At 40.7% G+C, this 15,318-nt stretch overlaps 1 protein-coding gene across 2 annotated transcripts in view; it reads left to right on the top strand.

Moving 5' to 3' along the window:
• Positions 1–15,318, top strand: part of DENND5B (DENN domain containing 5B) — an 87,183-nt gene that overhangs the window by 17,535 nt on the left and 54,330 nt on the right. For both annotated transcript variants that reach the window (XM_026866554.1, XM_026866543.1), the window contains exons 2-3: positions 5,494–5,603; positions 10,500–11,166. In XM_026866554.1, the coding sequence (XP_026722355.1) occupies positions 5,601–5,603; positions 10,500–11,166 (670 nt within the window). In that variant the 5' untranslated portion in view covers positions 5,494–5,600. The remainder of the gene's footprint in view (positions 1–5,493; positions 5,604–10,499; positions 11,167–15,318) is intronic.

The following is a 15,318-nucleotide window of genomic DNA, read 5'->3' as shown; positions in this document are numbered from 1 at the left end:
TTGTTCCTCTAAAGGAATAAAAGATATTTTTATTTCTGTGGTCACAAGCATTCCTGTCTACGTTCCAGAGCTTGGAAGGAGTGACAGATAGCTCGCATTCCCTGGGCCAGAGGGTGTGCGTGGAGGATGCCTCTGCCTATTTGGTACATATTTTGTTTTGTCTCTATAGCTGTGATAATAAATTAACAAATCTGCTTAAACCTTAAGTCCACTCAATTTTTAAATATGATCACTCATATGAAGACCATCACGACTGACAACCTCACAACTGTAGCTACACTTCCTTAGCAACTGTATCCTTCATCCAAAACACAGATCAGGCTTATTTTCTAACTGTGGGAAATATTTTCATTTTGAAATTAAATTAGCATGTTTTCTCTTGATCTAGCATCCATTACTTCACCGTTTGATTTTAATTTGAAACTAAATGTCCCTTTAAAAATTAGTGCCTTAAAGAGAAGGTACAAGTTGTTTAGAAGTGCCTTTACATAGGATATACTATCCAATTGAAGTGGAACTTGGGTCTGAAACATTTTAAACTATTTTGAAAAGTACTTGAATGATTTATTTTTCTTAAATATCTTGAGAGCAAAAGGATTCCATTCAAAACTAAATTTTTAATTTGCTTCTGAGAGGCAGCTTACACTGAGAGATACTGTTTGCATGAATGGGTATCATGCATCAAATACAATGTTTCTGTCTGTATTCATAGTACTGTTATCTGGCCATTAATATTTTAGTATATGGATTCCGTTTGCATTTGATACTTGCTTCATTTTTAATGTGCCTTGCTAATCAAGTTTGGGAACTTAGCAAGCAAGCACTTAAAAGCACATAGTAGGTTTAATGAAAATCCAGTTTGCCTAGAATAACAGCTAAATAAATTTTATTTGCCACATGTGACTCAGCAGTTCAGAACTACCAAGGCTGAGTGCTGATAATATCTGGTACCCTTTAGTTCGGATCCCTTTCCTCATGTTTGCCAAGAAGGTTTTTCTCCCTGTGGTTCTCTTCCAGCTGCTTGTCAGTGTGGAGCTGGCTGTCTCATCTCATTTTGGTGAGAGTCGAGGTGTTTCCTGCTAGTTTGGCCAAATGATGACATTTCACCCTGACATGCAGGCTGCTTTCTGTCATATCCTTGTACTGTTTCTTTCCTAAATTATAGATCTTCTCTAAAAGCTTACCCTGCCTGGCTTCCCAGGAGGCAGCTTTCTATGGGGAGTGTGATGTTGTGTCCTTTCGATCTAATTAACTGATTGATTCACTCCAGTGTGGTATCTTCTGTTTTGTCTCATGATCACCGATTGCGATAATTCTATTTTCTCTGTGTGTGTTTTACCTTTAATTTATATTTTTAAAAAACTACTGGAGTAGTAAAATGCAAACCCTGCAGAGACTCTGCAAAGGTAAGTTATTTGTGCCATTTACTTTTCTGGATAAAATAAATCCATGTTGTCAGCCTACTAGGAGATTGTTACTGCTGGTTTTGGGAAGCTGGATTTCTTAAAGCAATGCTTGTGCTTCATAAACAAAACTTTTTTTTTCTGTTGTCTAAACAACTGCATGAGTATTTGCAGCAGCATACAAATTATGGTCATTTCCAGAAATTGATTGAAACCCTCAGTTTTTCATTATTACAGTGGTTTATAGGCAAACATGCCTTAACCTTCTTCACTGGTTTCAGATGCCACCAGAGTATTATTGCCTGTCAAGATTTTGGGGATGTGGTTATAGAAAATGAGATGATGGATATTCAATAACAAGAACAGCAAAAAATCAAGACCTTCCTCGCTCTTACCTAACTAGTGATGTATTTTGGTCTAACTTGGAAATAAGTACACCTTTATTTGGTGAGGTTACTAGGAAAGGAGGATATTTTCCCATGGAGAAATCTTCCAGTACTGCTTCCCAAATCCCTGTGAGAAGTCTGACGTGCTTCCAGAGTCTGCCAGTGCTCTGTAACGCCAGAGGACAGGTTAAAGGCAAGACAACACCTAGCACTGTGCAGCAGCTGCCCTCTGCTCCACCACAAGCTTAGGCTTCTGGGTGCATGTGGAAGTTATTTAGGTGAAAGTTGGGTGGTTTGCTGTTCCACTCAATCTAAACAACACAGCCACATTCCCTGAGATGCCACATGTCTGAGGTGTGTAGGTAGTGGGGCTCTCTTGAGCATGCCTAGCGCATTGGGCAAAGCCTGCTTTGATTTCTTTGGTGCCTTTAAGTGAACACAGTCACTAGAAACAGTAAATGTGGAATTAATGTGCATTGCTACTGGAGTCCCATTTGCAGTTATGTGTTAATACCAGATGATTAATCAATTTATTGTTGACTGTCATCACTGGGGGCTATTTTTCAAGCAAAAGTGTTTTTACAACACCTATACAAAATGTAGAGAGGAAAACCGGCCCCCAAAGAGCCTGTGTAGGTCTCAACCACTGAACTGCAGAGGTGATGAGTGCCTCTGAACCAGACAAATTACTCAATTAGCATTAGGTTACAGTAGAATTTTTTTGTCACGAAAAAGAAAACCTTTGAAGAAATTTGGACTGCAGCAATGACTTGCTCTTAGCAGTGGGGAACTTATTGAAGTCATCCAGATGCTCTTTGAACTTTTAGTGGAAGCAGCCAAACAAATTTAGCATCAAGTATCTGCCTTTCTGTTAATTCAGTTGTAAGGTAAACTCTGTCAGATGTGCGAAAGATTGGAGATCTAATTAGGAAACAACTTCATGCATATTTATTTGAGTATACAAGCACATTAATTACTGTTTGATACTAAGAATTAAAAATGTGGCCAAGTATGTTTAAGTGCATACCTGGAGAGAGAATTTTTGCTGTCTTTGCTTGTTGAAATTTTTATTTTGTGAAATTAAAAAAAAAAATACAGGAAAATTTTTATATTGTGAAATTTTAAGAATTGGTGGATGACACTATATCTTTATCACTAATGCCTCTGCAAAGAACTTCTGGACCAAAAGAAGAGGTTATTCTACTGCCATGTTCTGTAATAGAGTAATGGTCTTTAGTTTTGTGAACTTCAGTCTGAGCTTTGTAAACGGAGCATGGAGAAGGATCTTAATGGAGCTTATGCTCTGGATTGCCATAGCAGCTAGTGGCAAGTCTGATCCAACTTGGCAGATGTGATTAACTAATCAGCTAAACCCCGACATGTCTTTTAATTTGATGCAGTTTGGCTGATGCATTCAGTTTTCTTTATTTCTATGTTACACACACTTCTGTTGAATTTCTGGTTTGCCTTGAGCAATTCCAGAAGCAAGTTGGATTCCCCTGCCAGAGCTCTCCACATGTTACCATTTCCATGTACTCCTGCCCCAGGAAATATGGCTGCAGCGTTGCATCATCTTGCACTTTTTCTCCTCCCAAGCACAAAACATCCTTGTAGAAGCTTATTTGCTTTTCTCCCCCAGGTTACCTGGCAAAATCAGGGGAGACAGACGTAGTGCTAGGAAGGAAAAAAAGCTGCAATGTGTCTAACTCCTGTGCTAAAATAAGCCACTGTATAACAATACCCGTATCTTTAAAATCTTGGAGTTGTCTTGGGAAGGAAAAGGTTTTAAACTCTTTCTCTGAGTGTATTTGGAAGTGAGTGCTGTTGGAAGAGCTGGTTAGCTCTCCTGTATCTGGCTCCTGAGCCCACTCGATGCAGCCGCTCTTACAGCCGGGCAAGCTGCCGTCCCACAGCTGACTCGTGCATCTCAAGGAATTTCCACCTGCCCGCACACATCCTCGTGGAGGGGAGCTCCGCCGTAAGCCTCCGCTTCCCCTTCCCCACCAAGCGGGCAGCTGCAACACCAGCCAGAAATGCCTGCCCTTCACCTCCTCTTCCCCCACTGCCTCTGCTGTGCAGGTGCCACTGGGATGTCCCTGGCACTGCAGCCCCTGAGAGGCAGTGCAGGCTCTGCCCTCCTCCACACTGAAGATGTGTTAAGGGTTTCACACAACAAAGGGTTTTCAACCCTCCTAAAACTTTGCCTGGATAATTTTTACCTTGTGAAATGCCAGTGTGTTTTTCTCCGTCATATTGTGTTCCCTGCAATTATCTGCAGATCCCAAGCTCTGCCAGGCAGACGGAGCAGCTCTGCTCTCAAATATCAGTTTGTACAGAAATTGCCTTGGACTAATTCACTCTGAGCTTTCAGACTGTGCTTCGCAAGGAGCAAAGGGCACGTGCCACATGGCTGTGGCCTCAGAACTGCTGAACTGTGAATTTTGCAACATCACTCAGAGGCCACTAACTGTGCAAAGGTTGAGTTGTCATATGTAACTCAGCAAGCACAAATTATGCTCCTGCAGTTCATGTTGCCTTCAGAGAAGGGTTAGTGAGGTTAGTGACTTGTCGTTCAACTTTTCTGCAGGTACAGTGGATTGCCCTTAGAGCTCGCCAAGTGATTATTTTTTCATTGAAAATAACCTCTCATTAAAAGCATTAATGAAATACTGGTGCTCTCTTTAAGTGTAAAGAGGAATATTCTTTGGGGTTTTTTTTTTAAGAAAAGAGATCCAATTCTATTTCAGTAACATATTTTTAAAAGTATCTAGGTAACACTAAGATGTCCCAAAAGGAGCCTTTGAGTGCAAAGTAGGGTTTTGTGAAAGACATTTCACCCTGTGAACTTAAAGGCTTTCATTCCATTCATTTCTTAAGTGAGAAAGGAACTGAACAGGAAAGACCCACTTGTAGTCTTTAAAGCAAAAAGCCTAAAATTAGCAACGTGATAACTGAGAAAAGTGTAGTAGTTGGTAATACAATTAATAGATTTTTAAGAACTTCTTTTGATTACTGTGTGCATAATGAAAGCTATCCAACGGTGGAAACTCCATTAACAATATCACTGTGAAATACACTATTTGTATGCTGACAACCAGATGCATTTCTGCTTGAAGTCTAATTTCAGTCTTCCTCTTTGCACTTGCTGAATTCTTTGTGTGGAAAAAGTCTGTCCTTGAAATTTGATGTAGAAAAAATAAATGTTTAACCTTCACACAGGACTTGCAATATAAAAATATTATTTATAATGAATCAGTGAACAATTAATAATAGCTGGAAGGCGCTCATACTTTTTACTGACCATAAGACAGTTTCTAACAAAATTGAGGAACATGATCTTTCAGTGTCTAAGTAAAGCCATCTCTAGATATTCTAGCTATAGGAGAAGGTGGAGAACTCAGTTGTTTGCAGGGTCGTCTTCCATAAAACTCCAGCAGTATTTTTTCTCTTAATAAATTTCTATGCCATAAATACTAAGCTGGAAGCTGTGTTGCAACTGTAGTAAGATTTTGTGGGAAGGAGAATAAGATCAGTCTGAATGTGCATCTTTTTGGTTTCTTTTTTTAAAAGTAGTTCTGTTAAGAATGAAAATTCCCTTCAGATTTCACAAAAAAAAAAAAAAAAAAAAAAGGTGAAAGAAAGCTGCCCAGGCCAGCTCTCTGAAGCCTCACTGCTGTGACATGTCATTATTTCATTTGTTGCAGGAGAGAATTTCGACCAGAGTCCCTTAAGAAGAACCTTCAAGTCCAAAGTTTTGGCCCATTATCCTCAGAACATTGAGTGGAACCCCTTTGATCAAGATGCTGTCAACATGGTAGGTAGAGAAACTCTCTTCTCAAGCTGTTTCCTGACACCTTCAACTCTCAAGTGGTTCCTGGGTTTTTAACAACCAGCCCTTGTGATGTGATGAACAAGGTGCTTCTGCTGGGCCTAAAAGTAACCGCTAGGCATGCAGGTTGAAAAGCTGTAGAGGAAGAGGTAGTGTTGTGAAAATACCAAATACTTTCAGGCACATTTCCCTCATTAGTTCTAGTTAAGTCTGCTCCATGATGAAACTATTCTAACCATCATCTCAGTGACTGGGTGTACTCACTCAGGATACATATCCACAGGTGGGAAGGAGGTAAACCAAGGCATTTTTAAGATACTAATATCCATGTGAAGGTTTTGAGTATAAAAAACTTTGGTGCTGCATATAACAAGGGAAAGAGGAATCTTTACGCAGAAGCTGGAACTTACCTTAAACCAAAGCTTTTGTTGGGTAGTCACTTTTAACGGCACCTGCACCGATGCATTTTCTGTATGTCTCTTTCCTCATGGCTAAATTTGATGTGAATGTCTGTGTGGCTAAGTCCCATGAACAGGAGAGGGAGAAGAAAACAGTTTATGGAGTGGGGGAAGTGACAACTGGAAGACTGATGATCCACTGGAAATTTTCCCAAAGAGTTGCTATTCAAAGTATGTTTCCAAAATCACCAAAGCACTTGTTAACGTGTCCTGACAAAGACAACAGATTACTGGTATTTGAGCTTCCCAGTACAGAAAATTATATTCATCTTATAACTTAAAAGTAACCGGTTGATGTAATAATAACATTGAACAATATTGTAGCTTCCATCTCTTTTCAAAAAAATGTGTCACGTCTAACTCAAAACTGGAAAATTAGGGAACCCCTTCCCCTCAGTCTAGTTTGGATGTACTTCCCATTTGAGGAGGGTAGGACTACATACTAGCTACTTCAGAATAGAACTAACCTTATTGTATGGTGCAGGTATGAAGTCAAGAGAACCTCCTGGTCCTCACCCAGGAGATGGAGAGATGGGGAACACATAAAACCCACAATAAAATGGCTTCTGCAAATGCAAAAATGCATTTGGAACTTCTCTGCAATTGTGAAGATATAGACAGCTGAAGTTCATCTGTTTCCAATGAATTTTATTTTTTAGCATTGTGCCAGATATTTAACATGAAAACACAGGGGCTGGAAGTAGCAGTGATAGCTGATGCTGTGGCACTGCACATCCGTAGGAAGGCAGAGATGAGCCTGGTTATTCCCTCTGCCCACTGACAGCTGGGCATTTCTGTCCTCTGCTTCCAAATGTACACTGATGGAGGTGGTGTGGTGTTTGGGCAGGCCTCCACATCGCTGTGCTTATACAGAAGGCATGAAGGACTCGGAACGATGCTAATGATAATGAACGATGTTAAGATGATAATAACTACCAAGGGTACTTATGCCATTTAGTTATATCTTTGAATTGGAGGTGTTCAGAGAAGAAGTGATGGGGGTGTGCAGCAGGAATATAGCAGCAAGAGGTAATAGCTGGAATTGCTGCATTATTTGTCTCTCACATTACAGTTGAAAATGTCTAGTATTCATGAAATGCGATCATATTATTGGACAAAAATGGAATACTAAAACCAGCAAGAGACCTATTAAAATAAAATGATTGAACTGAACTGCATTCCGCTGGAATCATATAGCTGAAGAGCACATCTTTCATTTGCAATGTGTCTTAGAGGGAAAAAAAAAAGCATTTACTAACAGCAGCAGTATTTAATGGTCTTTTAAATCATCTTCTGGAAAACTTCTTTATTGTTTTGATCTGAAACATTATTTAAAGTAAAATCCACCTCCACAGAATCCCTGGAGGCAATTATTGGCCTTTCTGATCTTGCCTTGCTGTATTAGTTCTGCCTATGTGTTTGCTTTATGTGAGCTTCCAGAAGCAATTTTCCTCAGAGAAGAAAATGCATAAATCCTTGAAGGTTAACTTGTGAGAACTCTGGCTTTGCTGGATGCTTAAAGAATTTCAATTGCCTTCTGAAACCATCCTGTCACTTTAAAAATAACCCCTGAAGTCCCAAGCAATCACTCTGCCTACAAAGTCATGTTTTCTCTCCCTTTCAAAGTATAAATCAAAATGCAGAGTTCTCTTTAATAGGGAAATATTTCTTTCCCCCCACTGCTTTTTGTGATTATTCCTGCCTAATGTCACATATCTTCAGTGGCCATTCTGCAAGTAACGAGTTGTACTAAACTGAAGTTCTCAGTAGAGAGGAAAGTGAATTTTTTAGGAAATAAACCTCCTATTTTAGCCTGCTGGTTCATTTGGGTATATAAATCTTTGCCTGTATTTCTGAAGCCTTTAAGGAAGCATTGTCTGTTTAACATCTCATATACTGAAATAAAAGAACTAAAGGTTCCCCAGTGTAATTTGAAGGAACAGGCTTTAGTACCAAGCTAAAGCATTTCTCTCTCCATCCCCTCACCCACAGTGCAATTTGGGTATGGAGTTTGCTGCCACAGCATGTTGTGAACATGAAAAATATATAGGGGCTTAAAAAGTGAAATAGAGGATCTAGTGGTGAAGAGGTGAACCGGTGCTAATGGGCAGTGGTCCAGAGGGGACTTTTGTTTCCGAAATATCTGTAACTGATTATGACTGGGAGGAGGAAGGAGGGAGGGATTACAGTGTGCATGTGTGTGTCCTGCTTCCATGTCTGGGAGCAGTGTATCTCCTACACATCACTTCCAGAGATGGGGTACGGATTAGCTGATACGTTTTTGCCTGTCTTTATGCAGCTTCCTTTTGTTTTTACAAACCATGTTGATTATAATCCTTATTGCAAGTATGATTTAATTCTATATTTTTCTTCTGATTGATATGTTTAAATATAAATAGTAAAGTGCTCTGAAAACCAAAATCCTGTCTTTTGATTGGTAATATTAGATAGTTTTCTGTGTTTATAGAAAGATGCGATAAGGGTAACTGACTGCCGCCTTACTGTTTGTCAGCCAGCTTCACTAGCAGGCAAAGCTTTCAACCCCCTTAGCACATCCCAAGCTGCCCTTCCCCAACACTCTCCTGTGGTGCATGTGGCAAACACAGATGAGATGGGAAGTGATTGATGTCCAAGGCACCAAGATGAAAGTTTTCATGTATTAACTGCAAATTTGAAGCTTTCTGTATTGCTGGAAAATGAGCACAGGCCGTTCCCTTTGATCTTAACTTCTTAAGTGACTCTTGCTCGTTCTTCCCTGCATCGGTGCTTTCCCGTCTTCATTCTTTCTCTGCCTTTCCCTGTGTCCTCTTGTAGGTCTAACAGCAGCAGTTTCTGGGCCAGGGTTTGCAGCCAGGGTCTTAAAATGTTGATATTCTGCCTATGCCAGGCTGTGGCTGAAACTTAATAGATGGGTGTCCCTTTGTGTGTGTATACTCGGTATATAAAGGACAAGGGATAATAATTAAGACTTAGAAGAAATTTTTTTAAAACAGCCTTCTGAAGCCATCTCAGATGGTCTGAATTTCCCTAATGTTTACCCATTCTTGATTGTACCAGTACATATAATTTGCTTATCCAGGTATTTTTCTGTGAAATGAATAAAATATAGTCTTTGGTGTTGAGATTAAAAACCTGTGATTTCAGCCTGATTGGATTTGATAAAGCTATATCCACCATTGAATGCCCACATTCTGGAAATAAATTTTTATTAAGCAAACCTGTAAAAAATTAGGTTGAGATATTTATTGTGCAGAATAAATTTAAATAAAGTGTGAAAATAGGATTTTTTTTTTTTTTTATGACTTCTTTATTGGAGAAGCCTTAACCAACTTTATCAGGTTGTCAAATGGTCTCTGCAAGGTGCACTGGTGAAGTTCAGGGTAGGATGCACCTGAAAACTTATAATTATTTCTCTTGACCTACCATCAGAAGAATTTACTTCTGGTCAAGGTGAGACATTAGGGGATGCACTCAGTTGTGTGTAGGTTCGCATCCCTTGGGAAAGTTGGCTTCTAGTGTTGCCTTTTGGAACAGACAGGAGGAGCACTTTGAAGGCTCTCACTCTCTTCTTTCCTTTTATTTCTTCAGAGGGAAGGTTCAAAGGAAGCTTTAGTTCTTGGTTTATAAACATACTGATTTAGCTAGAACATGAGGAGTTTCATGCTGACGCGCATTCAAACAAGTTTTGCTGGATGTTTGCTATTTTGTATTAGCTGATAGAATTCCTGAGGAATGCCTGGAAAAATGCCTTGAGTTATTATCACTAGGGCTATGTTTCAGAGAAACACCCAGTGTAGTAGAATCACTGCAAAATATTCTGCTGAGTGGTGCATCAATAAATGAGGCTTTCATACATTTTGGGCGTTTATCTCCCCTCCCCGTCTTGTCCCTCCTGCCCCCTTCTTCCATTCTAAGCTATTTTGTAGCACTTAAGGAAGAAAGTAAATGTAATAGCTGTCAGTCAGTTGTGGGTATTTTCCTTTTAAGAATATTAGGGAAGATCAAAGAATTTCAAGAAGTCTGTGTAATTTGAACTCAGTGGTATAAGATGCTTCATTGGCTCTCTGATTCGCAGATATTGTGCCCACAATACTCTAAAATGAGAACAAAAGAGATTGTTTTTATTTGATGCTTAAGTAAGTGAGACAAAGACAGTAGTGAAAATAATTTCAAAGTAATGAAAATGAGTTGTAATGACATAATAGATAGGTCATTTTGAAGGGTGTTTTCCTTTCTGTCTACCTCTTTTAAGTAGCATCAGTTTTAGGCTGTTTGTTCTTGGGCTACTTTTCAGAGGGATTATGTTTAATGATAAATGGCTTTTTATGATGTGGTGGATAAAAAGAATGTGCCATGAAAGCAAAAATAACAAAATAAAATGATACCTTAGATAACTGTATCTATTTTTTTTCTCTTTGTCTAGCTGTGTATGCCCAAAGGGCTGTCTTTCAGGACGCAGGCAGATAACAGAGATCCGCAGCTCCATTCATTCATCATCACCAGGGAAGATGGTTCTCGTACATACGGGTTTGTGCTCACGTTCTACGAGGAGGTCACCAGCAAGCAGATCTGCACAGCCATGCAGACACTCTACCAGATGCACAATGCAGAGCAATACAGCAGCGTCTGTGCCTCCTCCTCGTGCAGCATGGACTCCCTGGCCAGCAGCATTGATGAGGGTGACGCTACTTCCCTCGCCAAGCTCCAGCGATACAACTCCTATGACATCAGCAGAGACACACTGTACGTCTCCAAATGCATATGCCTCATCACCCCTCTGCCCTTCATGCAAGCCTGCAAGAAGTTCCTGATCCAGCTCTATAAAGCAGTGACCTCCCAGCAGCCGCCGCCTCTGCCCCTGGAGAGCTACATCCACAACATCCTCTACGAGGTGCCCCTGCCACCCCCGGGGAGGTCACTGAAGTTTTATGGGGTTTACGAGCCCATCATTTGCCAGAGGCCTGGGCCCAATGAGCTGCCGCTTTCTGACTACCCTCTGCGGGAGGTCTTTGAGCTGCTGGGCCTAGAGAACCTGGTCCAGGTTTTCACCTGCGTTCTTCTGGAGATGCAGATTCTTCTGTACTCACAAGGTGGGCACTTGTCCAGCAATACATGTTGGGTCTGTTCCCAGTGGGCAGCTCTTGGGCAGCTGCAGCCACAGGAGCTAACATAAAGCTGTTGATCTTCAGCGGATTTGTGAAACGTGAGCATGTAATGAAAAAATGTGAGAGAAATGAGTCTATCCTAATGAAAGCACTAAATAATTGTTTCCTCCAGGCCGTCTAGGTGCCACATGTTTAATTATGCGTTGTATTTATCACTTGTGACAGCTAGCAATAGAATTCAGTTAATTATTATCCTTACATTGCTTTTGATCATGCTGCAAGACAGCATGAAACTAATCCTCATCATCTGCAAAAATACCAGCAGAAAGTAATACATCTTGCAGAAGACACTCTTGCTACTTTCTTTTTCAAATCCCAGCATCATATTGAAGTCTGAGATTTCCCCCTCCCATATGATGGATATGTTCTGGTTATAAGCACTGAGAGTTTTTTAGCACTTAGAAGCTGAAGCTTTAATGCTGTGTTGGAACTGAGTGGAGTTACAGGGCATGCCTTCGTAGTCCTGCTTGAGATATTTGGGAACTTTTTTGACAAGGATGCTGGTACATCTTTTTAAGACGCTTAAGAATGCAATTGGCAAAGGCTAGCTACATTGGCAGAAGTTGCTTGCACAGGGCCTGTCAATGTTGAAGTATGGCAACAAACTTCTGTAAATCTGGCCCATACCTTTTCTCTTCTGGTTGTGTCTTTGCAATGGTGCAATGCTCTGCTACAAGTTTTGAGAATCTTGTCTTAGTGCTGGGCATGCTCTAAGTTTTTAAACCCCAGTTACTGTTTTCTGTATGATGTTGGTTGCTGTGAGTCTGGCCCTGGTGATATTCAGGTACCAAAGGGTATGTGCTGGAACTGTTGCAATGCACCAGTGCCCCAAAACGTCAAGTTTAAGTTTCTTGCTGACTTTCAAGGGGTTGTCCAGACTTATCAGAGGTTCCTCTAAGTCTCACTGGATGCCTGTCTGTATAATCTAGGTTCCCAAATGGCTTCTGTGATGCTGACCCTAAATTAATAAAATGTGTCTTCAGGGAAAAAGCTGGGGGTGGGGGGTGTGTGGTGTGTGGTGTGGGAAATGATCTTCAGACTGGAATAGACAGCATGAAGCCAGGAGGTATGCAATACCTTTTAACAAAAAGAAGAAAAGATGCTGAATACCTAGACTTCTGAAGAGATTTGGTTGAAACAATTGACAGCTTGAAGTGGAGGGGAGAGAGAGGATAGGAAGTCATCCAAAATGAGTACCGGTAATTGAACCTTCAGGCTCCAAAAGTGAACCTTGGGTTTGTCATATAAAAGGTCAGTAAGTGTGTAATAGTACTAGTGAATAAATGACTGAGAATAGGGAGGTGGAAGGAGGGTGGTACTTCTGAAAATTACTGAATTCAAAGGATTGTCAGTTCTTTGCAGAGCATTTCTCCACATGGACTCCTGGGGTTTGCTTTCAAGAACCGAAAATGAAGGGCTTTATCTGCTCTCAGTTTGAAGTGTGAGCAGAAATCCTGCTGTTAGTTTTGATTAGGCTGCTTTTCCCCTCCCTTCTGCTTCTGTGTGCATGTGCGCTTACCCCTTTCTTCCTCTATTTGAATCATGCTGCCTTTGCCACTTGACACCAGGGTTTGACATTAAGCAGCAACACTGCTGAAATGCCTCCCATTCCCTCCTTGTCATTCCTTGCTTATGGATTCAATGAGAACTGAGAATTTTTTATTTTTTTTTTTTACTGTGAGCTAGTAGCATTAGGAAAAATCTGTTTGTCAGATTACATTTTAGTAGTATTTTGTGCAGAAGAGCGCACAACCTGCATATGCATTACTTCTGTAATAGTCCTTGAGACAGATACAAAATACCCACTAAATAACTTTGACTCAATTTTCAGTGTCACCAAAAATTAGATAAAAGTTTTTCTAACTATAATTTAAGGGTTTGTTTGTTTGTTTTCACTGGGGGGGGGTGGGTTAGATAAAAATGAGATAGTGAGAATTAATTTTCTCCATCCTCCAAAATGCAGATTTTTTTTTTTCCCCTCCCTCTATTATTGGTGAATCTAGGGATGTGTTTGACATGACCTTTACTTCCCTAATGTAGATACAACTTGATGGTGCATGGGGAAAAGCATACAGTTGTATTAGGGAAATTCTGTGATTATGTAAATAGCATTGTAATGCTGGTTCCCAGAGGTGAAGAATGTGGAGTGGAGGTCAAGCACAAAGCCTCAGTTTTGGCATATCCTGAGAGCCAAGTGCTTGACTAATGGTGCACTGTGGCTTCTTTTAAATGTCAGTCTTGTGATTCCTGAAAGAGAAAACAAAGCAGCTCTTTTCCTATTTGAGAGATAACCAACCTAGATACTACTGAAATCTCTTCTCTAAGCTTTGAGAACCATCAGGGAGAAATGCTTTCTTAACTCCAAAGTTCTTTCAAGGCAAAAGATGAAAAGAAACTTTTGGCTTATGTATCTCTTGTTCCAAAGTAACAAATGAGTGATTTTGCAAATTTGTCCTTCTTTCCCTTTCTGCTTTAAAGAGGATGGACTCACTGCACTGTTTGCAGTGGCCTGGCCTTTCTGCAACCTTCCCAAACTCCATAAGAGATTAATAGAAGATGGTCTTGGTGTCCATAGGGTGCAGTTTCAAGCAAGACTGCATTATGAGCCCAAAGTCAGAATTCACTGAAATGCTACCATACCCAAGAAATCAGAGCACTGGACCAAAACCAACCTGAGTTCACAAAACTATTTCAGTGAGAACACTGCTAATAACACGTGGGAAATGTAATCTGTTGGGAGTTTTTTGTGGTTCTCCTAGCTCTGTTGGAAGGAAAAGCTTGGAAAAAAAAATTGTTCATCTTTTTACAGAATAAAGACTTATTTTGGAAAGTTGAGTGAAAAATATAAATTGTTGCTCAACTCTGACCATAAAATGATCCTGCTGAGAACCTGAAACTTATCACTAAACATCTCTCCACTAAAGGCAGATTGCTTCTTGCAGCCAAGAAAGAGTAGGAGGGATATGAAGACTGCAGACTCTGGGAGCAACTGACCAAACAGCTTTGGTTCCACACTTTATAGGCAAGCATGGGCAGTGGTCTGCCTGGCAAAAGGGTGGTGGTCAAGTGGAGTTGTGCCTAGTTGGTGATAATGGCAGTGAAGGCCTGACAGAAAGATTGCACAGAGTCTACTGGCTTTCCTGGAGTGTTTTTTCTCTAGTGAATTAGGAGTAGATAACGAAAAAGTTTATTTTTAACACTGTAGCTGAGGCATAATGTTTCCAGCAACCTGAACAAAGGCATCCAACTAAATGAAGAGGTGAGGGTGTTGGGTGACTTTACCCAGCTTGACCCAGCTGCGTTCCCAGCACGATATGAGAGTGTCTGGCACAGCTCTGCTGTGGGGACAGGACCAATTACTAGCTATTTGTACCACAGCTGCTACTGTCAACTTTGTCCATCTAGTTGTTCTGTTCATGGTGTTCTATGGGTGAGTGGTATCCCATCCCAATTGGGAAAATTAAGGGATTGCAGTGGACTGTAAATTCACTTTGCAGCTGTGGTGGTCAAGCAGAATGTGGAGAGACTGGCATGAAAACATGATGAGCTAATTTTTTCAGCTCACTTTTTAAGCTCTTTTGCTCCCAAAAATATTTAGGACTGCAGGCAACTACCTTAATCCTCCATTTCTCTCAATTTATGGTTTAAACTTTAAAGCAGCCTGGTGCTAAGGAGCTATCACCATGGCTTTACAAACCGGTTTGAGAACCACTGGTGTGGATAATTATGTGTTTCTGGGGCAAAAGCTACTATGACCAAAGCATTTCAGCCTGAAGATGTGAAATGTCTGTGCAGCTTGGGAGCAGCAAACAGTGCTGTGGCAGCATTAGGGCAAAACGCAGAACAAGGCGAGGATAGCTTGGGAACTGTCAGACGCCTGTGCTTGCACCCTAAATGACAAGACTGAAAAGACAGGTTCTTACTGTTAATGGAGACAGTGTGGACTTCCAGAGAGTTAATCAAAAATCACTGTCGGTGGGTAGATGTGATAGACTGCTCCAAGTGCCGACTTTGGCCTGCAAAGGTGTAGTACAGAAAGCTGTACCTGAAAGCACTAGAAGCAGAACTCCTATGGCT

The sequence above is a fragment of the Athene cunicularia genome, assembly GCF_003259725.1.
Source record: "Athene cunicularia isolate RWA chromosome 1 unlocalized genomic scaffold, athCun1 chr1_part2, whole genome shotgun sequence".
NCBI lineage: Eukaryota > Metazoa > Chordata > Aves > Strigiformes > Strigidae > Athene > Athene cunicularia.
The sequence above is the reverse complement of the archived record's forward strand: the minus strand, read 5'-3'. Positions and strand labels throughout refer to the sequence as shown.